The 26,438-nt window shown below is 38.1% G+C and overlaps 1 protein-coding gene across 1 annotated transcript in view; it reads left to right on the top strand.

The window, feature by feature from the left end:
* The window catches only part of LOC126088413 (multiple epidermal growth factor-like domains protein 8), a 333,556-nt gene that overhangs the window by 179,244 nt on the left and 127,874 nt on the right, over positions 1-26,438 (top strand). The window contains exons 16-21 of the mRNA XM_049906553.1: positions 8,670-8,934; positions 16,543-16,756; positions 19,063-19,254; positions 19,360-19,533; positions 25,898-26,089; positions 26,178-26,362. Coding sequence (XP_049762510.1) covers positions 8,670-8,934; positions 16,543-16,756; positions 19,063-19,254; positions 19,360-19,533; positions 25,898-26,089; positions 26,178-26,362 — 1,222 coding nt within the window. The remainder of the gene's footprint in view (positions 1-8,669; positions 8,935-16,542; positions 16,757-19,062; positions 19,255-19,359; positions 19,534-25,897; positions 26,090-26,177; positions 26,363-26,438) is intronic.

Below are 26,438 nucleotides of genomic sequence, written 5' to 3'. Positions count from 1 at the left end.
TCACCATATCTCAAAATTATTGAGCCACTGAGGTGTACTTTGGAGACAAGGGTCCGTGACTGCTATCCATCTCCATTATTGGTACCTGAACTTGCCACTACTTTTCAGGAATAATGATATAAGATTCCCTTGAAAACCTCCATTCCAAAGATGTCTTGAAGCTGTTTTGAAAGCTAACAGGTTTCCTACACAGTATTAGGCATTATCATGTATTGTGTTTTTTGCGTTTCCATATTTTTGTCCAGCCCATGTATATCATTCAATATAGTAACATAGGCTTGCACCTCAAATATGCTAGCTTTACACTAAATAAAGGGATTACGGCTAACATGAACACATATATTTTTCATAGTTTCAAGAATCACAATTATGTAAACAATTAAATGACATAGAATAATGTCTAAATGATAATTGTTTGTCTCATAAATCACTTATCTTTATATAGCTATTTCTTGATGTTGCATCTCTATGTAAAGTTTGAATTTGAATATAATAGAGGGAAACATTCCACGTGGGAAAAATATATCTAAAAAGAAAGATGATGAGACTTACCAAACAAAAGCGCTGGCAGGTCGATAGACACACAAACAAACACAAACATACACACAAAATTCAAGCTTTCGCAACCAACGGTTGCCTCATCAGGAAAGAGGGAAGGAGAGGGAAAGACGAAAGGATTTGGGTTTTAAGGGAGAGGGTAAGGAGTCATTCCAATCCCGGGAGCGGAAAGACTTACCTTAGGGGGAAAAAAGGCAGGTATACACTCACACACACACACATATCCATCCGCATATACACAGACACAAGCTTGTAGATCAGGATATAACAGCTTTTGTTATATGTTCTTGGACCATGAATAAATCCATCAGCTACATTTAATAGTCTTGCTTTATTTGCTATAATTCATCACTTTACCTCTTGTTATCTTTTCACCACTTTGTTTATCACACAGTTCGTATGGAAACTAATTGTTTAAGTTTAATGGAATTAATTTATTATCATTTTAAGAGTAGTTCATTAATTTGTAATTACAGGTAGTTTAATGTATTGCATTTATTTACTAACAAGACAAAAAAAGTGTTGACTATATTCAGGAATGTGAAGAAGATACATTTGAGTATCAGAATTCATAGCAAATAAAGTAAAAATCTTTAAATAGAGCCAAAGCAGTCATTCAGACTAAAAAAAAGTAGGTAAGATAGCTTCCTCAGGGAGGGACAACTCAAGATGATAATGTCAGGGGAAAAACAACACTGTTCTGCACTTCAAAATCAAACAGGATAATACTGGAGTAGGACTACTAACGAATAAGAAAATTGGCATCTGAGTAAACTACTATACTACTGTTAACTACACAGTTAACACATTGTCATAGTCTAGGTGCACACAGCCTACACTCACCACAATAGCACAAATTCATATGCCTATTAGCTGTTCGGACAATGAAGAGATTGAAAGAATGTATAATGAGATTAAAGAAATTATGCAGATAGTTAATTGAGGCAAAAATTTGATTTTGATGAGAGACTGATATTCAATAATGGGAAAAAGAAGAGAAGGAAAAATAGTAGTTGCATTAAAAGTGGGAACATACTGGTAGAATTTTGCACAGATCTAATTTAATTGTAGCAGACCCTTGATTTAAGGATCATGAAAGAATGTTGTGTACTTGGAAGAGACTGGGAGACACTAGAAAATTTAGATAGATTTTATATTGGTGAAACTATATTTTAAGCTGTAAAACATTTCCAGAGCCAGATATGGATTCTGCTCATAATTTACTGGTTATGAACTGCAGCTTGAAACTGAAGAAATTGCAGAAAAGTAGGAAATCGATAAATGGGAAGATTTACAGGTTGTCGAGAGTTACAGAGTTTGCATTAAACAATGATTGACTAAAAGGGGAAAGGAATACAATAAAAGCTGAATAGGTAGCTTTGAGAGATGAAGTTGTGAAGGAATCAGGCAAAATAGGTGAAAAGACGAGGTCGCATAGAAATACTTGGATAACACACAAGATGTTGAATATAACTGACTAAAGGAGTGAACATAAAAATGTAGCAAATTAATCCGGCAAAAGGGAATACAGTTGTCTAAAAATTGACATAACCAGCAAGTGCAATATCACAAAACAGGAATGGGTTTACAAGAAATGCAAGGGTGTAGAAGCCTGTGTGACTAGAGGCAAGGTGGTTGACATGTAAAGGAAAACTAAAGAGATCTTTGGGGAAAAGACAAGCAGCTTAATGAATATCAAGAGCTCATATGGCAAGACATTGCTAATCAAAGAAAGGTAGACTGAAATGTGGAATGAATATATAGAAGCACTATACAAAGAAAATGAACTTAAAGATAACATCATAGAAAGGGAAGACAAAATAGATGAAGATGAGATGGGAAATCGGTACTGTGAGAAGAATTTGACAAAAGATCTAATTGGAAACAAGTCTCCTGGAGTAGACAGTCCTTTAGAATTACTGAAATCCTCGACAGACCCTGCCATGAGAGAACTGTTCCACCAGATGTGGAAGATATATGAAAGAGGCGAAATACCCTCGGACTTCAAGAACAACACTTCCCAAAGAATGCTGGGGCTCATAGGTGTTAGTAATACTGAACCATCAGTTTAATAAGTCATTGTTACAAAATACTGACACAAATTATTTATAGACAAATGAAAAACAGGTAGAAGTCGACCTCGAGGAGGGTCAGTTTTGGCTTTCACAGATATGTAGGTACACACAATGCAGTACGGACTCTACAGCATTCCTTAGCAGATTGATTGATTCAAGGCAAACATACATTTATGGCATTTGTAAGGTTAGAGAAAGTTTTTGAAAATGTTGACTGGAATACACTATTGAAATTCAGGAAGCAGTGGGAATAAAATACAGGAAGTGTAAGGTTATCTAGAACTTGTACAGAAACAGTTACAAGAGTTGAAGGACATAAAGTGAAAGCAATAGTTGAAAAGGGAGTGAGACAGGATTGTAGCCTGTTGTCAACGTTATTCAATCTGTACGAGTGAGCTGTGAAGGAAACCAAAGAGAAATTTAGAAAGGAAATTAAAGTTCAACAGAAGACATAAAAGGTTTAAGCTTTACCAGACATAGTTGTGTCAAAGGCAGCAAATAATTGTGATCAGTGAGATGGCTAGTTTCATGGGAAAATTAAGATAACTTCAGAACTGGGAACCAAAACAGTCATGTCGAGTGTCATGTGGATTGGTACTGTGTCTCTGCTCTTGCTTCCAACTTACATAAATGATCTTCCAGTAGCATTAAACAGGAGTTCAAAAACTGAGTATAATGTTCGCTAATGACACAAGCATACTAATGAATGGTCCAAACTCAGCCCAAGCAGACACTGTTCAGATGATGGGGGAACAGGCCTACAAGTGGTTCACAGCTGACAGTTTAAGTATTGACCCCACAAAGACTCATGCTGTGAAGTTTCAAACAAGCAATAGTGACCTTTTAACATGAGAAGTAGACATCAATTAGTGGTACACTGAATGAAGCACAGTGTGTAACATTTCTTGCAGTCCAGCTGGATAACAAGTTAAAATGAAGTGAACAGATGGATAAGCTAACTGAGAAGCTCAGTTCATCGTGTTATTTCCTGAGAAGCATCTCCCGTTGTGTTGACCTAAATGCAAAAGTTTTGCATATTTTCACTCCTTGTTGTCTTATGGAATAGTTCTCTGGGGCAGTGCACCTAAATTAACTTTCTTCAGCAGAAATGATCTGTAGGAGTATTGCATAAAGTATGTAATTGTACCTCTTGCAGAAGACTTTTTAAGGATCTTGGTATTCTTACTTTCCACTTCCCAATATATTTACTCCTTAAAGTTTTTATTGCTGATTTTAAAAATCAGTTTAAACTGAACTGTGGTATACACAGTCACAATACAAGACAAAAAATAATTTTTGTGTAGACTTTGCCTCCTTGTCCAGAATTCAGAATGTAGTTATGTACTGTGGTGTTTAGATATTCAACAACCTCCAATATAACATAAAGCAATAAACTGGTAATTGCTACCGGTTCAAAAGAAAATTAAAAACTTGTCTCATTAGGTACTCTTTCTACAAATTGTCTGAATAGATAGATTCAGGAATTTAAAATTTCTGTTAGCTACATGACAGGTAACAGTGTTATAAAATTGTGTAACAATTTATAATGACCTGTAAGTAGTATTCCGTATTTATAGATGTAAATATTTTTTCTTTGAAAATACCATTATAATCAAGAAAATATTAAGCTAAGCAGCAGTTAAATTACAAAACAAAAGAGGCAGCAGTTATTTTCAAAGTAGCAGCTTTCTTACTACTTTAGTAGATTAAATTTAGATGGCAGAAACGTGAATAACAATAAGCAGTGTAGTAATTGTTTATTGTTCATACAGTATACAGATTAAGGTTCTATGATGTGCCTGTTCATTATTTTAAATGCATGTAATTTTCATAATATTATCTCTTTATGAAAACAAACTTACTTTACAAAATTGTCCACATCCCCTTACCTGGAAATGAATACAACCCATAGAAGAGATCCGTTGTCCTTCCTGTTGTGTATAAAAACTGTAAATAAGCACAAAACTGAAGCGGATCTTGCTGCACATAAAAAATTCTTGGTCTTGATGCACTTCAGTAGCCCATGCTGCCCACTCTTGCTACAATAAGGGCAGCACAGCATCTCAAAATACCTCGAATCGGCTTTTGAATGAAATCCAGTGGTATTTCTTGCCACTCCTCTAGTAAGACAACCTGCAACTATTGTAGCGTTTCTGAAGCATTTGAATGAAACCTAACCCTTCTCTTCAGATAATCTCAAAAGTGCTCTATGGTTTCCAGCTCAGGACCACATGCTGGCCACTGTAGAACATTGATATAGTGTTGCCAAAGAAAATTTTGCACTTTGGCTGCAACATGGGCAGGAGCGTTATTGTGCATCAGAAGAAATTCTTTCCCAAGAGCTCATGTCGGAGGTTGTACATGAGGATAAAGTATTTCTCGATGTACATTTCTCCTGTTAGACCTCTGTTGTTCCTTAATCCCCCACCCCCTCCAGCAGTATAGCACCTCTTTCAAAAGGGACTGTTAGAGGACACTCTATCTTCCATATTACATTCCCCACAAGTTCTCCATACCCCTATATGGTCATCCTTTCCATGTAAGTTCGTTCTAGTTTCGTCGCAGAACAGCACTTTCCTCCAGCACTGTAACTGCCAATGTCTGTGGTCTTTGGCAAAGTGCTGATGTGATCTGGTTAAATGAGGCACTTATTCTGCCATCTGTACCTAAACTGATTCTTGTGTAGGCTATTCCAGGTCGTTTGATCAGTTAACAGTTGTCCAGTAGCATGATGAAAGGCACGATGAAAGTCTTCTCATAGTTCGCAAACTGTTTTTGTGTGGTTTCTTGATACAAGAATTTGAAGAAAGCAATCCTCATCAGCTCATTAGTAGTATAGTTTTTGTTAGTACATATAAGCTGACATGTTCCACATCCTTGAAGGTTCTCCTTCTGGTTCTGATGTACAGAATGTAATTAGTGAATGAATGAAAGCTGTGAAGAAAACCAAGCAGTAATTTGGGTAAGAAATTAAAGCTCAGGAGAAGCCAAAAGATTTACGGTAGTAATTGTGTCTGAAATAGCTAATAACTGTGAAGATCAGTAGGATGGCTAGTGTCTTGGAGAGATGTAATACTATCAGCACAAAAAAAAACCTATCAGCACCAATAAAAATAGAATATGGGCAATAGAACGTTGTTGAACTAAAACAGATGGTGTCAAGGGAATTGGCTTAAAAATGAGACACCAGAAGTAAAAATAACTTATCGGGAATGCAGCTGGGTGACATCATTGACAACCACTGATATTTCACCGTGAACACACCCTGCCATTTTCAGGGCAAAACTGTAGCAAGTAAGCCCTGTGCAAGCAAATTTAAACCACGGTTTTCAGAGAATCTCCAGAAAGATACACACACACACACACACACACACACACACACACACACACACACACACACACACACAGAGTAAACACTAATGCCATCACAAACCAAAAATGTCTAATGTCTGAAGTCAACAATAGTGAAATTAATAATGAATGGGAGAAGTAGCACAAACTCTGTCCCTCTACTTTTCCACAAGGGGGAGAGCAGGATTCCATGCAGAATTTAAACAAAAACCACCATCTCTATTTATGAGGTTATTTCCTAATTTAATTTCAACAACTTAATTAATAACACTATCCCAATAGCTGGAAGTGGAACTTTTTACATTCTATAGGGTGACTGGTGCCGAGACAATATTCCGTAATGGCGGATATGCTCAACTGTTGTAAGCATGTGTGCCACTTATGCTCAGTGTACTGGCCATCCACAGTTGTGATAATCTGACCAGTATATGACATGCCATAACTGCAAGGAACATTGTAGAAACGTGCCTTACGCAAACCAGTGTCACCCTTGACAGAACCTAAAAGGAGCCTGATCTTAGATGGCAGTTGGAAAATGCTCTTTACACAATATTTCTGCAAAATATGACCAATACTTCTCGTAATGCTACCTGCGTAAATCAAAAGCCATTGACTTTGGTGCCACCTCAGTATTATCGTCACTTCCCCACTGCACAGTTGGTCGATAGGGCAACACGTGTGTGAACTGTCTTTCACTATAATCATTCTGACAAAAGGTGACTTTGAGATGGGCTAACTCAGCTTACAAATTCTCAGGGTCTGCAGTGACTTGGACCCTATGAACCAAGGAACAAAGTACCATTTCATTCAGCTGCATGGGGACAACAGTCAGACTGCAGATACAAGTCAGTGTTAGTAGGCTTCCTATAAGTGGCATGTCCCAATGTACCATCCACCTTCCTTGTGACCAACACATCAAGAAAGGGAAGACAGCCATGCTTTTCCCCCGCTGTTGTGAAACTAATATTCAAGTGGATTGAATTCAGGTGTTCTAAAATGTCATTCAAACTCTCACTGAGACAAAACAACAAAAATATCGTCTATATATTTGAAAAAAAAAAAAAAAAAAAAAAACACGCAGGTTTCCAAGGTGCCAACGCCAAGGCACACTTCTCAAAATCTTCCAGACACAAATTGGCAATAATAGACAACAACAGGCTCCCCATCGCAAATCCATCTGTATACTCATAGTACTGGTCATTGAATAAAAAGTAAGAGGAAGTCAATACATTTCGAAATAAGTTCATTAATTCAGCACTGTAATGAATCAGACGGGAACACGAGTTTTTTGCTACACGACACACCAGAGCAGTAATGTTACTCACAATTAAGGACCTTGGGGAGCCATATAACCCAGAAGGAACAATACAATAAGAATTGAGAGTATCCTGTTCAGGAGAGACATGAGGCTCAGAGTTCATGCTCTGTTTGTTATTAATTTCACTATCAGTAACTTATGACGTTGGTCATCTTTAGTTATTAATGGCACACTGACTCGGGCCTAACACACCAGTAGTAGTTTTGCTGTTTGGTCAGTAAAATAAAATGAAGACTGGCAGTAACAAGAAAACTGATATGTCAGTGGACACCCCGGGTTAGGAAATAACTAAATGGTATGAGAAAGGTGCTGGCCATTTATCACAAGTAATTTGTTACTTCAAAAAACAACAATCTTTTATTGGGTTGGGTTGGGTTGTTTGGGGGAAGAGACCAAACAGTGAGGTCATAAGTCTCATCGGATTAGGGAAGGATGGGAAAGGAAGTTGGCCATGCCCTTTCAAAGGAACCATCCCAGCATTTGCCTGGAGCGATTTAGGGAAATCACAGAAAACCTAAATCAGGATGGCCGAATACGGGATTGAACCGTTATCCTCCCGAATGCGAGTCCAGTGTGCCACCTTGCATGGTAATCTTTTGTTGCATAGTTAGCAAAAATTCTAATAAAATACAAATGATTCAGGTAATTACTCCAAAATTCCTACAGTTGAACCAGTGGATGATTAATCACTTAATTCGAATGAATAAAATGCACCAAATTAGGAAGGACTAACAAGCAAGTAGTACAATCAACTATACCTTAAACATGCACTGAGTGCTGGGTGAACAATGACAGCAATGATGCTACAGATTACAATTCCCACATTTGGCAGGCCAAATGGGTGCTTAACATTAATGAACATAGCTTACAAAGTGTAATATGTAAGGTTACACAAGTCTGGTATCAACACAAATATCCAATATTTGATCTGTCAGGGAAGCCCATTGGGCATATTCAAGGTACTGACATGGGAAAGTAACAAAGTCTCTCGTTTGTTGCCAACACAATACAATGGAACTTGTTATTTTAGGAAATCCTTATTCACATATGTTCAGGCCAAATGACTTATTTGTGCTGCTAGTAAATACGTGTTGGGACTGAGATAATCTGATAGATAATATCCTTGATTCCTTCCTTGTGTAATAAGTGATATGTGATTTTAGGCAGTTTTATGGTGATAATGTAATGAGTCCTGTCAGCTTGATACAAAATGTTGTGTGTACTGTTTATAATTCATCCATTTCATTCGTGTTTTATACGAAATGTGTAAGTATTTCATTCCAATAAGTTTGTTTACTTACTTTATCTTGTACTGGATGCGCTTTATGTTTGTTATTTTGTGTGATGTTAAACTGATTTTATTGCAGGAGTGTTTCTCGTTTTCTATATATACCTCTGAGTACCAGTTTGGACAGTGTCGGGAGTGGGTGGACCAAGTTTATGTGTTGGCACCTAATCCTCAAGGACGTGGAAAGCATGTGGGACTACAAAGCAATAATCAGTGCAAGTCTTGCAAGAGGCACACAAACTGTTCCAGTTGTCTACAAAGTTTGGGTTGTGGATGGTGCTATAGCCAGGAAAACCCCATTTTGGGAGTGTGTGTTGAGGGAGATTTTAGCCATCCCCATATTGGTTAGTAGTTATATTTCTTTTAATATTAATTTTTCTATTAAAAGCAATAAAACACACAAGAACAGCCAATCAGAAAAAAATGTATTGTGATATACTACAAAGAGAAATTGAGTTGTTAGTACAAAGGTACTGTTGTGTATATGTTGTGTAACAAACTACAAGCTACCAACAGCTGCATACTCAAGAGATGTAATAACTTACTTGGAACAAACAATTATATTTTACTTTATTTGTAGTACTTTTGTTGACAAGGCTTGAAAGTCAGAGCACGCACATACACATGTTACTGGTAACATTTTGCTCAATTAAACTCACCATTTTGTTGCTTTATTGTAGTATGTAGTTTATTTGCTAATTTTTCTAGATAAGGAATACTACATTACTCTTCATAGAGCACATTAAAAGGTTGTGGGTTCTCTCATCCTGGAATTTGAGTGACCTGTTCTTCATTTCTGACTTTACCCAACCAAGCCTACTTTCCTTCCTGGATATGTTACATCATCACACACTAAATGTGTATTCTTGCCGATTGTTCGATCTGCCCTCTGTTTTAACCAAAAATGAATTGAATAAGTATGTGTTTTACAATTTTTTAGATTCCACCCCAAGCTATTGAGTTGGAGATTTTAGTGTGTTCTTTCAAACAATGGAAAATCCAGAATGGAATGTAACAATAAATTGAAAAGGAAGTGGCTTCTCATCATATGGAGGAGATGCTGAGTCACAGATAGGTGCAGCAAAAAGATTGTCACAAATTAGCGTTCAGCCAGTATTGCCTTCGGCAAAAATAGATCACACACACACACACACACACACACACACACACACACACAAAACTGCAGGTTCTCGCAACTGAAGCCACACTGCCAGTGTGGTAGTATGGCTTCAGTTGCCAGAGACAGCAGTCGTGTGTGTGCGCGAGTTGTTTTTGCATGTGTGTTTGTGTTTTTCATGAAGGCCGTACTGGCCGAAAGCTAATTTGTGACAGTGTTTTTGTTGTGCTCATCTGCAACTCAGCATCTCCGCTATATGGTGAGTAGGAACTTTCCTTTTCATAATATTATTAATGTGTTCTTTTTTAGTTTTATTGACTATCTTTCCAGTATTGCTGTCTAATGAGATTCAGTGCTCTCTGCATCACAATCTGTCTTTTTTCTGTAACCATCCTTCAGCTTATATTTCATCCTATTCATTTTGTCGTAGCCTGCAACTGTATTAATTGTGCATTATGATGAATTCAACTGTAGTAGTGAGTGTGGCATTGATATTCATCACTGTACACACCTTCTTCAATTATTTAATTTGGTTACTGTATGTGTTTCTTATTTCATTCCAGTTATTTTTCTTTTCTTTGAATATTGTTTAGATATTTATCGTTCTGCTAATTAAACCTTTACAGGATGTAGCTTCTTTAATCTTAAGTTAAAAAATACAATTTCAGTTGCCATATTCATGCCTCTCTATCTCTCTACCTGTGACTTTCTTCACTTCTTTATTACAGTGGTCAGCCTTGTGATCTTGCTCTTTCTTTGGGACTCCTCTCTACTGCTACCTTTGTCTGTATTCTGTCATTTCTTAGTTCAATATGCCTTGCCTGTTTCCATTTTAGAACTTTTACCTGTTGCACAATATCCTAAACTCCTGTTATTGTTGTTATGTCTTCCCTTTTCCGCCTTTTCTGGTGAGACCCAGGAGCGACCTTTCCATAGCTCTCTGAGTTGTTCATAGTTTCCTTTGTTCATAGTTTCCTTCTGAAAAGCTTGTTTAAAATTCCCATTTCACAGCCATATGTTAGAACAGAAAGAACACACTGTTCGAAAATAACATTTTTAAGTATGTTGGCATATCAGATTTAAAACCAGTTGCGTTTCTTCCATAAGACCTCCAACCCAGCTTGATTCAGCAAAAATTTCTGGTTTTAAATCTTCTTGGATATCAATTAACTGTTCGAGATTTATTGTTCAGTATTTTTTGTCTTGCAGTTACCTACTTGATGTGCATGCTATATTTCATGCACAGATTTACCTTGAGGCTCACTTTTTTCGCAATTATCTGATAAATCTTCCTGGTGGATTATAACTGTGTTAAGGGCTGATACTTGATCTAGGGATCTTTGCCTTTCACGTGCAAGTGCTCTGCTTATAGAGCTACCCAGGCACAGCTCAAGCTTGTCCGCGAAAGGTAAAGGTTCCAAGGTCAGATCTCAGTCTGACACACAGTTTTATGTGTCAGGACGTTTCGTATGAGCATACACTCTGCTGCAGAATGAAAATTTCATTCTGGATCTGATGAATCATTTATAAGGATTGCATCTGTAGCATATTCTTGCCTAGGGCTATTGTGTTGTCTGCGAATCTCAAGTTAGTGAGTCTTTTCCCATTTATTCTCATTCCCTTTCTTTCCAAATAATTTTGGTGATAGCCATCTCAAAGATAGTAATAGTTTTCAGGGCTAGGGCTACCCTACTTTACTCCTCTTCCAATGGAAAATTTTCCTCATGAGTTTTCCTATCCTGACAGAAGCCATTGAGGTATCATAAATGCTCTGTATTATGTTTACGTACTTTGTTTCCCACCTTCTCTCTGTATAACTGCAATGTGTCTGACAGAATCAGAAACCTTTTCAAAGTCTATTAAAGCTACCGTATTTACTCGAATCTAAGCCGCACTCGAATCTAAGCCACACCTGAAAAATGAGACGCAAAATAAAGGAAAAAAAAAAAATTCCCGAATCTAAGCCGCACCTGAAATTTGAGACTCAAAATTCAAGGGGAGAGAAAAGTTGTAGGCCGCACCTCCAAATCGAAACAAAGTTGGTCCATTGTAATATGAGACACAATTTAGGTTGAATGAATGACGATACAGCTACAGTAGTTTGGTTCGAGTCGTAAGCTTAGCAGTTAAGCTTCACCACGTAGCCATTGCTATGCGTCAGGCGCTCCGTCCGTATTTATACGGGTGCCCTTCCTTTTTCACGTGCTTCGTCTGGTTTGAATCGATTGCTTATTTTGCTTTGATCTGATAAGTGCCGTTATCTTTGTTATAGGTGTTTGCGTCACTCTTAAGCTGAAAATGCATTACTGCACTGTGTCATGCATTGTTTGTCGCATTCTGATAGTGCATGTTTACAGCCTGTCGCGGCTCGCGGCATGGCTTGCTTTTTTGCGTGCTACCGCCGCGTACAATTAAAAAAAAAAAAAAAAAAAAAAAAGAGAGAGAGGAATCGTCTCATTAGCGAAACAATGGCAAGAGACTGCTATTTGTTGTTACTTACACTGCTGCTTTCTTTGATAATGATCAACAAGAATCAAATAATAGACTGCGTATGATAGAACATGTTCTGAATGAGAGTTGGGCGAAAATTTTTCTCCGTTTGAAAATCTTTGCGGCCGCTTCTTTATTACATCAAATTCTGCACTGAAATTAGAGTCATCTTAGATTTAAAAATCTAGTCACGTGCCGTGCTTCATTTCTGACTGTATCACTATTAGGCATAAGAATAATACGAATATAAACATGACACGATACGTATATTCTTCCACGTTTGCTGTTGTCTCACTCTAGTTTCGTAGTTTATTAGGCAGACAGGATTTAAACGAGATAGCAGCAAACACGAAAGAATACATGGCAAAATGTTTATATTTGTATTATTCTTATGGTGAAGAGAATACTGTATGTGATTCAAATTTCATCAGGTTCCTATTACATCTACATCTACATCTACATCCATACTCCGCAAGCCACCTGACGGTGTGTGGCGGAGGGTACCTTCAGTACCTCTATCGGTTCTCCCTTCTATTCCAATCTCGTATTGTTCGTGGAAAGAAGGATTGTCGGTATGCCTCTGTGTGGGCTCTAATCTCTCTGATTTTATCCTCATGGTCTCTTCGCGAGATATACGTAGGAGGGAGCAATATACTGCTTGACTCTTCGGTGAAGGTATGTTCTCGAAACTTTGACAAAAGCCCGTACCGAGCTACTGAGCGTCTCTCCTGCAGAGTCTTCCACTGGAGTTTATCTATCATCTCCGTAACGCTTTCGCGATTACTAAATGATCCTGTAACGAAGCGCGCTGCTCTCCGTTGGATCTTCTCTATGTCTTGTATCAACCCTATCTGGTACGGATCCCACACTGCTGAGCAGTATTCAAGCAGTGGGCGAACAAGCGTACTGTAACCTACTTCCTTTGTTTTCGGATTGCATTTCCTTAGGATTCTTCCAATGAATCTCAGTCTGGCATCTGCTTTACCGACAATCAACATTATATGATCATTCCATTTTAAATCACTCCTAATGCGTACTCCCAGATAATTTATGGTATTAACTGCTTCCAGTTGCTGACCTGCTATTTTGTAGCTAAATGATAAAGGATCTATCTTTCTGTGTATCCGCAGCACATTACACTTGTCTACATTGAGATTCAGTTGCCATTCCCTGCACCATGCGTCAATTCGCTGCAGATCCTCCTGCATTTCAGTACAATTTTCCATTGTTACAACCTCTCGATACACCACAGCATCATCTGCAAAAAGCCTCAGTGAACTTCCGATGTCATCCACCAGGTCATTTATGTATATTGTGAACAGCAACGGTCCTATGACACTCCCCTGCGGCACACCTGAAATTACTCTTACTTCGGAAGACTTCTCTCCATTGAGAATAACATCCTGCGTCCTGTTATCTAGGAACTCCTCAATCCAATCACACAATTGGTCTGATAGTCCATATGCTCTTACTTTGTTCATTAAACGACTGTGGGGAACTGTATCGAACGCCTTGCGGAAGTCAAGAAACACGGCATCTACCTGTGAACCCGTGTCTATGGCCCTCTGAGTCTCGTGGACGAATAGCGCGAGCTGGGTTTCACATGACCGTCTTTTTCGAAACCCATGCTGATTCCTACAGAGTAGATTTCTAGTCTCCTGAAAAGTCATTATACTCGAACACAATACGTGTTCCAAAATTCTACAACTGGTCGACGTTAGAGATATAGGTCTATAGTTCTGCACATCTGTTCGACGTCCCTTCTTGAAAACGGGGATGACCTGTGCCCTTTTCCAATCCTTTGGAACGCTACGCTCTTCTAGAGACCTACGGTACACCGCTGCAAGAAGGGGGGCAAGTTCCTTCGCGTTCTCTGTGTAAAATTGAACTGGTATCCCATCAGGTCCAGAGGCCTTTCCTCTTTTGAGCGATTTTAATTGTTTCTCTATCCCTCTGTCGTCTATTTCGATATCTACCATTTTGTCATCTGTGCGACAATCTAGAGAAGGAACTACAGTGCAATCTTCCTCTGTGAAACAACTTTGGAAAAAGACATTTAGTATCTCGGCCTTTAGTCTGTCATCGTCTGTTTCAGTATCATTTTGGTCACAGAGTGTCTGGACATTTTGTTTTGATCCACCTACCGCTTTGACATAAGACCAAAATTTCTTAGGATTTTCTGCCAAGTCAGTACATAGAACTTTACTTTCGAATTCATTGAACGCCTCTCGCATAGCTCTCTTCACACTACATTTCGCTTCGCATAATTTTTGTTTGTCTGCAAGGCTTTGGCTATGTTTATGTTTGCTGTGAAGTTCCCTTTGCTTCCGCAGCAGTTTTCTAACTCGGTTGTTGAACCACGGTGGCTCTTTTCCATCTCTTACGATCTTGCTTGGCACATACTCATCTAACGCATATTGTACGATGGTTTTGAACTTTGTCCACTGATCCTCAACACTATCAGTACTTGAGACAAAACTTTTGTGTTGAGCCAACAGGTACTCTGAAATCTGCTTTTTGTCACTTTTTCTAAACAGAAAAATCTTCCTACCCTTTTTAATATTCCTATTTACGGCTGAAATCATCGATACCGTAACCGCTTTATGATCACTGATTCCCTGTTCTGCGTTAACTTTTTCAAATAGTTCGGGTCTGTTTGTCACCAGAAGGTCTAATATGTTATCGCCACGAGTCGGTTCTCTGTTTAACTGCTCAAGGTAGTTTTCAGATAAAGCACTTAAAAAAATTTCACTGGATTCTTTGTCCCTGCCACCCGTTATGAACGTCTGAGTCTCCCAGTCTATATCCGGCAAATTAAAATCTCCACCCAGAACTATAACATGGTGGGGAAATCTACTCGAAATATTTTCCAAATTATCCTTCAGGTGCTCAGCCACAACAGCTGCTGAGCCAGGGGGCCTATAGAGACATCCAATTACCATGTCTGAGCCTGCTTTAACCGCGACCTTCACCCAAATCATTTCACATTTCGGATCTCCGTCAATTTCCTTCGATACTATTGCACTTCTTACCGCTATAAACACGCCTCCCCCTTCACTGTTCAGCCTGTCTCTGCGGTATACATTCCAATCTGAGTTTAGGATTTCGTTACTGTTTACGTCTGGTTTCAGCCAACTTTCTGTCCCTAGTACTATATGGGCGTTTTGATCGTTTATTAATGAGAGCAGTTCTGGGACCTTTCTATAGACCCTCCTGCAGTTTACTATTAGCACATTAATATTGTTATTCCCTGTTGCATTTTGCCTACTCCTATCTTGCCGCGTCTCAGGAGGCGTCTTGTCGGGCCTAGGGAGGGGATTCTCTAACCTAAAAAACCCCCATGTGCACTCCACACGTACTCCGCTACCCTTGTAGCCGCTTCCGGCGTGTAGTGCACGCCTGACCTATTAGCAACCATCTCTTCTCACAGATAGGAAAAAATTCAGAACGTAGAGTTGGCCATATTGACAGACATCCCAAACAGTCTTGCCAGTCAGATTTTCGTAGTACACTGAAATTGTGCTACATTTGAAGATGAACAATACGGAATTTGTATTTAGTTCATTGGATAATGTATGAAAATGCAGTGGTGGAAACTCGCGGCGGAGAAAAAAAGCTCGTCTTCCACTTTTTTTTTTTTTAAATTTATTTACTGACGCAGAGGTTTTGGCGCCAGTATTTATCTTTGTGCCTACAAAGCATGCCTGCGTAGCGCTACATATATTCGATGGCAGAAGTTAGTTGTGGCGGCATGTACCAACATTTTTCATAACTTCCGCTTGCTTTGCGCTCGATTCTAAGCCGCAGGCGGTTTTTTGGATTACAAAAACCGGAAAAAAAGTGCGGCTTAGATTCGAGTAAATACGGTATGCACAGTGACATTTCTTATTCATTGGCTTGACTAATTATGCTTGGATTGCGTATGGTCAATTGTGCTATCACAGCTGTGGAATCCAGTTTGTTCTGTGGGTTGTGCATTTTCCACAATAGCATTGATGCAATTTGTCAGGACTTTAGTGAAAACTTTGTGAGTAGGAGGGAGTAAATTGATGGACTGGTAATTCTTCAAATCATGAATGCTTCCTTGTTTGTGTAGAAGAAATAAACTTGCTTTGTTCCAGCAATAGCAACTGCCTTATTGTATGCAAGCGGTAAAGATTTTAGCCACTTCTTTTCATGTTTCTTCACCAGCAAGCTTAAGTATTTCAATTGTCAGACCATCATATCCACCCTTATATAGTCCGTAGTACTCTGTCTTGTCAATTTAAGTTTTAGATGTGATGTTTCATAATGCCGAAGCAATGTCTCCTAAACTTATATAAACATGAAATACTTTTCATTACAGACTCCTGCTCTGCTGCAGTAAATTTGTATCATAACACAACACTAGATATGAATGGAACAAGATGGTCATATGCAATGTGCCCTGACGTGGATGAATGTGATTTGGGACTCGATGATTGTCATCCAAATGCTGAATGTACTAATACACATGGTTCCTACACTTGCAAGTGCAAACAAGGATTTATAGGAGATGGGATTCATACCTGTGTAAAGACGTAAGGTTTTGCTGTATTATAAATCTGTGTTTCTGTCATTAATCACTGTGGAAATAACTGAACATCTCAGTATTGTCCATAGATAACTGGAGAACCCCACAAAGAAAATTTATTAGTGTTACAGAGTAAAAGCTATTCACATAAATGAGTTAATTTTGCTGCATGTGCCTTAAGTGGATCCTAAGAGGCATTGTAATATAGAAGTCTAAATTCCTTCCAAAATGAGAGAAAGACTTGTATAAAAATTCTAAAAATTGGGGTGATGTGGAGGCAAAATTAATGTGAGTTTCATTGAATTATTGTTTGTGGAAAATCTATATCTGTTGTTGATCATTCTTTTTTGAAACTGATGGAAATTAATGTAACTTCAAGAGAAATCATTAGTTTCTTTATGGATATGAAAATATTGAAACAACACTTCCTGATAAAGTGAGTAATTTTTACATAATAAACAAAAGAAATTTTACACTCTACTACTTTCAGATAACCATTATCAAGGGCCTTTTCATTGTAAGTTTGTCTTCTGTATATTAGAATCCCGTAGAATTTTCACCTCTGCAGACAAAAGGTACTATTTAAATGTGTTATTATACCATTACAAATTAACTTAAATTTTTTAATGATTTGTACCATAACATTGAGCCCATTTTTGATATTTGATCATAACTGTGCCATAAAATCTGCTTGTGACAGTCTATAAGAAAATGTTTCCTTCTTTCTACATTCTTGATTCAGTTACTGTCAGTTCTGCCACAGCTTTATCTTATCTTCTTTGCATCATTATTACATTTGTTACTGTTGCAGCTATTTATTATTTTTCTTTTGCTTACAAGGATTTTGTTAATAACAATCTTTGTCCTTGCCTGTACTGAACTAAAGCATGTCAGTAACATCATATGAAGGATAAGTATCATCACAAGAATAGATCACTTCCTCTCTGACTGGAGGAGGTGTTGTGCACCAGGAAGCTTTAGAAAAGACTACTTGGTAATTGAAATAAGAGACAAAATACTTAGGGTGACTTTTGACACTTAATGGTCTTTGTAAGGTGGCTCATGGCTATATAAAACAAATATGGAATTGGGAGAGTCTGAAGCATTTAGACACATATTGGGAAAGCCATCTTACGATTGTCAAGTGTGCAAAGTGTTACGGTGCCTAATACATGACTCATGACCTTCAGTGCTGCTATTGATTCACGTGAAAAATTTTTTGTAGCATACATCAACTTCAATTTTTTTTAAATAATAAAGCTTTATGCTAAAATTTTCGTGTACTGAATTCAAAGATGACCTCAGTAAAGGTCGCTTACAGTTTTATCTTGGCCCTATCTACATCACTACTCTGCAATTCACATCCTTGTGCTTGACAAAGGGTCCATAGAACAGCTTTCAGACTATTTCTGGACCGTTCCTTTCTCGAATAGCTTTTGGGCAAAATGAACACCTAATTATTTCCATGTGAGCTGTGATTTCTCTTATTTTATTATGATCATCATTTCTCCTTTTGTACATTGTAGTTGACAAAATATTTTCACTTTCAGAGGAGAAAGCTGGTGATAGAAATCTTGTGAAAAGATCTCACTGCTATGAAAAATGCCTTTGTTAATCATTTCTGTGACATTCTTTCCCCTATTTCGCAGTAGTACAAAACGAACTGCCCTTCTTTGAACTTTTTTGATGTTCTTCCCTAATCCTCTCTCATGAGATCCCATTGCACACATCAATACTTAAGCATATGATGGACAATCGTAGTTTAGGTAATCTCTTTAGTAGATCAGTTGCATCTTCTAAGTGGTCTGCCAATAAAATGCAGTCCTTGGTTCACCTACCCCACAACATTTTCTATGTGATGGTTCCAATTCTAGTTGTTTAAAATTGTAATCCCTAGGTATTCAGTTGAATTGACAGTCTTTAAATTTGTGTTATTTATCATGTAGCAGGAATTAAACGAATATCTTTTATTACTATTGGGAGGACCTCACACTTTTTGTTCTTCATTGTCAATTACCACTTTACCAGTGTCCCAGTGTAGCTTCTTAATAAACTAGAAAACTAGCAAAACACTTGTAACTAACATTAATTTGTCAGTGTTAATGAAGATTTTATTAAAACATAAAAATGAAAACACCTCCTTTTTACATAGGAATTGTGTGCTCATTGACTTATACTTCCTTTTACTCTTCACCTTAAAAAAATCTAGTATAGCTTTTGCAGAGCACTTTATGAAGATAATTTAAGTTTGTGTGTTTTGAATTGAATGAGCATCTCGGCACATTAAAATGTTAATTTTTGTTCTGTTTTTAGTTGTGACAGTGATTGCATCCATGGGTACTGTGGTGGTCCTCCAGATTATGTCTGTAAATGTGAGCTTGGCTGGACAGGTGAAGACTGTGGTATTAATTGTGGTTGCAACAATCACTCTACTTGTTTAGAAGGTGTTGGGAAATGTGACAGTTGCCATGATTGGACTGAAGGAGAATTTTGTCAGTTTTGCCGGTAAGATTATTTGAAAATTTCCAATGTTCATAAATATGCTAATAATGAGTATGTGAAGTAAAAAATATATCTTAAAAATGTTAAATTCATTTTTTCATACATTAGGCCAGGAAGTTATGGTAATGCAACCAGTAGTGGTTGTCAGTTATGCAATTGTAATGAGCACGGGAACTATAGTAAAGGAATATGTGATCGTCAGACAGGCGAATGTTTTTGCCAAGACAATACAGAAGGTCAAAATTGTGAAAGATGTAAGAAGGGCTATTATGGTGATCCAAGGTAAGAATTAATTTTGTTCAGTTTAGGATTCTAAGTAATTAGCTTTCTTATTTATTTAATCGTTACTTAAAATACCAAAGAGAGAACATAAAACAGTTATTATCATAGCCATCTTTGGAAGTATTTCAGTCAGTCAGTTTGCAGATCCAAATATTGGGCTAGGAAGTACACTGTAGGAAAGCTCTTCTGACAGTCAGCATTTTTTGCTGCAGTGCAGTTCCTGAGAGTAGATAGCACAGATAATGCAGACTGGAATCCTATTTCCATTATTGTTCACCTCCTTTACTGATTGTAATTCAGGTATGATTTGATAATATATACAATATTGATAATATACAGGGTGTTACGAAAAGGTACGGCCAAAATTTCAGGAAAAATTCCTCACATACAAATAAAGAAAAGATGTTATGTGGACATGTGTCTGGAAATGCTTGATTTCCATGTTAGAGCTCATTTTAGTTTCTTCCACCTATGCTCAATGGATCACGTTATCATGATTTCATACGGGATACTCTATCTGTGCTGCTAGAACATGTGCCTTTACAAGTACGACGCAACATGTGGTTCATGCACGATGGAGCTCCTGCACATTTCAGTCGAAGTGTTTGTACGCTTCTCAACAACAGATTCGGTGACCGATGGATTGGTAGAGGCGGACCAATTCCATGGCCTCCACGCTCTCCTGACCTCAACCCTCTTGACTTTCATTTATGGGGGCATTTCAAAGCTCTTGTCTACGCAACCCTGGTACCAAATGTAGAGACTCTTCGCGCTCGTATTGTGGACGGCTGTGATACAATATGCCATTCCCCAGGGCTGCATCAGCGCATCAGGGATTCCATGCGACGGAGGGTGGATGCATGTATCCTCGCTAACTGAGGACATTTTGAACATTTCCTGTAACAAAGTGTTTGAAGTCACGCTAGTATGTTCTGTTGATGTGTGTTTCCATTCCTTGATTAATGTGATTTGAAGAGAAGTAATAAAATGAGCTCTAACATGGATAGTAAGCGTTTCCGGACACATGTCCACATAACATATTTTCTTTCTTTGTGTGTGAGGAATGTTTCCTGAAAGTTTGGCCGTACCTTTTTGTAACACCCTGTATACATTTTACATAATATTGCAAGACACTTGATCATGGATTATGTGGCCTCTTATCCATCTAGTAATGTAATCAGGAATGATCTTCCTGAGATGCAGTTCTACAAATCAGTCAATGAACAGTAAAGAACAAGAACCTCGTTTATAGTAAATGTCCGAATCTTCAAGTTACTGTTTCCTACAGTGTGTTTCAGTCATTAAAATTAAAATTTACTCCTATACTTGCAATGAGAATGTTTTATTAATGCAGTGTAATGTTTTATTTGGCATCAATTTAACTGTTGTTTGTTTGATGTGCAAAAAGGTGAGTCCAGAGTGCTTTAAGTGACTAGACTAGCAGAAAGACTACCGTATTTACTCGAATCTAAGCCGCACTCGAATCTAAGCCGCACCTGAAAAATGAGACTCGACATCAAGGAAAAAAATTTTTCCCGAATCTAAGCCGCACCTGAAATTTGAGACTCAAAATTCAAGGGGAGAGAAAAGCTTTAGGCCGCACCTCCAAATCGAAACAAAGTTGGTCCATTGTATTATGAGACACAATTTAGGTCGAATGAATGACGATAGAGCTACAGTAGATTGGTTCGAGTCGTAAGCTTAGCAGTTAAGTTTTACCAGGTAGCCATTGCTATGCGTCAGGCGCTCCGTCCATATTTATACGGGTACCCTTCTTTTTTCACGTGCTTCGTCTGGTTTGAATTTATTGCTCATTTTTCTTTGATCTGATAAGTGCTGTTCTCTTTGTTATAGATGTTTATGTCACTCTAAGCTGAAAATGCATTACTGTACTGTGTCATGCATTGTTTGTCACATTCTCATAATGTGTGTTTACGGCCTGTCGCCGCTCGCGGCATGGCTTTCTTTTTGTGCGCGCTACCACCGCTTTTTTTTTTAAAGAGGAATCATCTCATTAGCGAAACAATGGCAAGAGACTGCTATTTGTTGTTACTTACACTGCTGATTTCTTTGATAATGATCAACAAGAACCAAATAATAGACTGCGTATGATAGAAGATGTTCTGAACGAAAGTTTAGCGAAAATTTTTCTCCGTTTGAAAATCTTTGCAGGCGCCTCTTTAGTACTATAGTACAGAACTTCAGTACTTTAGTACAGAACTATAGACCTATATCTCTAACGTCGATCAGTTGTAGAATTTTGGAACACTTATTGTGTTCGAGTATAATGACTTTTCTGGAGACTAGAAATCTACTCTGTAGGAATCAGCATGGGGTTTCGAAAAAGACGGTCATGTGAAACCCAGCTCGCGCTATTCGTCCACGAGACTCAGAGGGCCATAGACACGGGTTCACAGGTAGATGCCGTGTTTCTTGACTTCCGCAAGGCGTTCGATACAGTTCCCCACAGTCGTTTAATGAACAAAGTAGAGCATATGGACTATCAGACCAATTGTGTGATTGGATTGAAGAGTTCCTAGATAACAGGATGCACCATGTCATTCTCAATGGAGAGAAGTCTTCCGAAGTAAGAGTGATTTCAGATGTGCCGCAGGGGAGTGTCATAGGACCGTTGCTATTCACAATATACATAAATGACCTGGTGGATGACATCGGAAGTTCACTGAGGCTTTTTGCAGATAATGCTGTGGTGTATTGAGAGGTTGTAACAATGGAAAATTGTACTGAAATGCAGGAGGATCTGCAGCGAATTGACGCATGGTGCAGGGAATGGCAATTGAATCTCAATGTAGACAAGTGTAATGTGCTGAGAATACACAGAAAGATAGATCCTTTATCATTTAGCTACAAAATAGCAGGTCAGCAACTGGAAGCAGTTAATACCATAAATTATCTGGGAGTATGCATTAGGAGTGATTTAAAATGGAATGATCATATAATGTTGATCGTCGGTAAAGCAGATGCCAGACTGAGATTCATTGGAAGAATCCTAAGGAAATGCAATCCGAAAACTAAGGAAGTAGGTTACAGTACGCTTGTTCGGCCACTGCTTGAATACTGCTCAGCAGTGTGGGATACGTACCAGATAGGGTTGATAGAAGAGATAGAGAAGATCCAACGGAGAGCAGCGCGCTTTGTTACAGGATCTTTTAGTAATCGCGAAAGCGTTACGGAGATGATAGATAAACTCCAGTGGAAGACTCTGCAGGAGAGACGTTCAGTAGCTCGGTACGGGCTTTTGTCAAAGTTTCGATAACATACCTTCACCGAAGAGTCAAGCAGTATATTGTTCCCTCCTACGTATACCTCGCGAAGAGACCATGAGGATAAAATCAGAGAGATTAGAGCCCACACAGAGGCATACCGACAATCCTTCTTTCCACGAACAATACGAGACTGGAATAGAAGGGAGAACCGATAGAGGTACTCAAGGTACCCTCCGCCACACACCGTCAGGTGGTTTGCGGAGTGTGGATGTAGATGTAGATGTAGTACATTACATTCTGCACAGAAATTAGAGTCATCTTAGATTTAAAAATCTATGCAATTGCCGTGCTTCATTTCTGACTGTATCACTATTAGGCATAAGAATAATACGAATATAAACGTGACATGATATGTATATTCTTCCATGTTTGCTCTTGTCTCACTCTAGTTTCGTAGTTTATTAGGCAGACAGGATTTAAATGAGATAGCAACAAACACGAAACAATGCATGACAAAATGTTTATATTCATATTATTCTTATGGTTAAGAGAATACTGCAAGTGATTCACAATTCATAAAAGTTTCTTTTAGCAACAATCTCTTTTAACAGGTAGGAAAAAATTCATAACGTAGAGTTGGCCATATTGACAAACATCCCAAACAGTCTTGCCAGTCAGACGTTTGTAGTACATTGAAATGCTGCTACATTCGAAGATGAACAATACGGAATTTGTATTTAGTTCGTTGGATAATGTATGAAAATGCAGTGGTCGAAACTCGGGGCGGAGGAAACAGCTCGTCTTCCACTTTTTTTTTTTTTAAATTTACTTACTGACGCAGAGGTTTTGGCGCCAGTATCTATCTTTGTGCCTGCAAAGCATGCCTGTTTAGCGCTACATATATTCGACGGCAGAAGTTAGTTGTGGCGGCACCTACCAACATTTTTCAGAACTTCCGTTTTCTTTGCACTCGATTCTAAGCCGCAGGCGGTTTTTTGGATTACAAAAACTGGAAAAAAAGTGCGGCTTAGATTCGAGTAAATACGGTAAATGCAGGTACAAGTCATCATATACAGGATGTCCCAAGAGGAATGCTTAATATCCAGGATGTGACACAAACAGTAACTTGAAGCAAAAAAGTTCATGTGGACGTATGCCTTATTCCAAATGGTTTCCGAGGTAAAACACATTTAATGGACAGCATTATTTATTTTGTGTATTGTGCATTACATTGTAAGGTTTACACATGCACAACAGTTAAATGAGTAAAAAATACATATTTTTCAACAGATATGTTGTAAAACACATGTTGTAATGTTAACTAACTGTTGTACATGTGTAAACCTGACAGTGTATTGTGCAATACATTGTCGTGTTTACTCATGTACAACAGTTAGTAAACATTGCAACATGCATTTTACAACATATCAGTTGAAAAATAAGTACTTTTTACTCATTCAGCCCTAAGCATTATCACACACCACATTACATGTGTTGTACAGTTCACAGTAAAGGTTCGAACAGCCCATTGTCAATATCAAAGCATTTGTCATTTGTGCACTTTTGAAGGAACATGTTTTGCTTGTCTGAGTGCCTTTGCATGTTTCTTAATGCGGGCAGCATCATCCCTGATATGTCCAGGCAATTCATTTCACATATTCACTTTTCATATGCACATCTCAGACTTCACCCAATCCCATAAACAAAAATCTATTGGCATAAGGTCTGATGATCTGGTGACCAATCCTGCAATTATGATAAGTGCAGTTGAGATGTTCCCTCTCATGTCTGATAAAATGTGGAGCTTCTCCGCCATCCTGGAAGTACAATTACAATCAGCATGGCCAAAGGAATGTCCTCAAGGTGGTTAAAAAACGAATTTTTCAAAAATTATGTTCCACCATTTGCTCTTCTGAAATAACTGCATCTATCAACATGTTACTGATCATGTCGCACCAAGCATTGTGACTTAAAAATTGGTTTACACTGTAGGGTGTGGGGGTTTCCTATGATCATGGATGATTATTGTGTGGTTATTGATTCCATTCTGCGTAAATGTGGCTTCATCAGCAAATAATATCAATGGAAGCAAATGACAATTGTCATTTAAGTAGTATCAGAATTCAAGTTGTGTGGCATTGTCACCAATATGAAGATTAAGGACACACTATGTGTGAAATGGGTCCAAGATTTCCACATCAAATGTATGCCATATGCATGGTCGTTGGATACTGATACATGCAGAAAGTTGCTGTGTACAGACAGCAGGATTACGCTGCACTGTTACAACGATGTGTTGCTGTTGCTGCACAGGTAGTTGAACTAAACATTCAGAAGAGAAATGGGAACTTGGAAGAATACCTGTTTTATTCATTGTGCTCAAAACTCTTGTAAACACTCTGCGATCAGGACTTGGACAAGTTGAAAGCACCAATGGTACTCTTCGAAAGTAGCAGGAGCACTATCGTCACAAAAAAACTGTGAACATACATTGTACCTATGTATTACACAATAGTATAGATGTGTGACATTTTAGCCTGTGCATGATTCCCCACGCTACTTCACTCACTACGCACTGTGGACAACTGCACATTCAGTGGGTTAGTTTAATGGCAGAAGGACATCTTGAGCAAAGAGGTTGAAAAAGCAAGGTAGTTTGGGTTCGAATAGAACTCCAAAGAAGTTGCGTGGGGAAGACACACTCATGTGCAACCCAACCCCAAAAGCAAATATAAGTTAAATATGTTCTATCTCAGAAACCATTCAGAATGGGACATATGCCCATAAAAGTTTTTTTCTTCAAATGGTCATTTCTGTCATATCCCTGAATATTGACCATTTCTACTGGAACACCTTGTATTCAATTACCCATCATCTGAAAATTGGAAAAACTCGTGTAGAAACTGGGGAATGATGCAGATTTATGGTTCAAAATTAATAGAGGAAAGAGTTTATATTTTTTCCAAAGAAGGTTGTCTTTTTTGTGGCAAATTATTGTTATCTTACTTTTTTTCAGTTACTCTTTATGTTAAAGGTGGTTTTGATTTCAATTGTGTTCTCATTCATCTGAAATGTTTTGCAATGTTGTATGTAAGTTACATTAAACTTTGTTAATTTTCTTTTTGTAATCTGATTAGACATGGAGGCATGTGTTATTATGAGTGTGCATCTCGGGGAATGCTCACTGGATTAGAAAGTCAAGGATTAGGCAGCCGTCTTGGACAACTAACTCCATGGGAACAACGCCAACGTACTATACCAATTCATGAATGCCTGTGGATTGTAAGCCCATTTGATGTTCAGAACAAGTCTGTAACCTCTCATCCAAGGTTTGTCTTTCTTGAATGAATTAACTCTTTTCAGATGATTTGATCACCTCTTTATTATAATGTTGTTTTGTTTTATATTGTTCTGCAGCCAGTCCAGTGTGGTGCAGTTTACAATCCATGATGATATTAATGTCAGCTGCCAGGAAAATAGCATTTATGTTTATGATGGTTTACCAGATTTCATGTCAGCATCAGGCAGCCATCAGAATCATGTACTGGGAGTATTTTGCTCAGCAGATACAGAATACCCTGTAACTGTTGAGGCAAAATCAGGTCAGTGTAACATTTATCATCATTTGTTGACTAAACTTTGTATTAGATTCTGTAATATTAGCAAATATGTGCGTTG

Source organism: Schistocerca cancellata, chromosome 6, assembly GCF_023864275.1.
Source record: "Schistocerca cancellata isolate TAMUIC-IGC-003103 chromosome 6, iqSchCanc2.1, whole genome shotgun sequence".
NCBI classification, from domain to species: Eukaryota; Metazoa; Arthropoda; class Insecta; order Orthoptera; family Acrididae; genus Schistocerca; species Schistocerca cancellata.
Note: the sequence above shows the minus strand (reverse complement) of the source record. Positions and strands in the feature narration are given on the sequence as shown.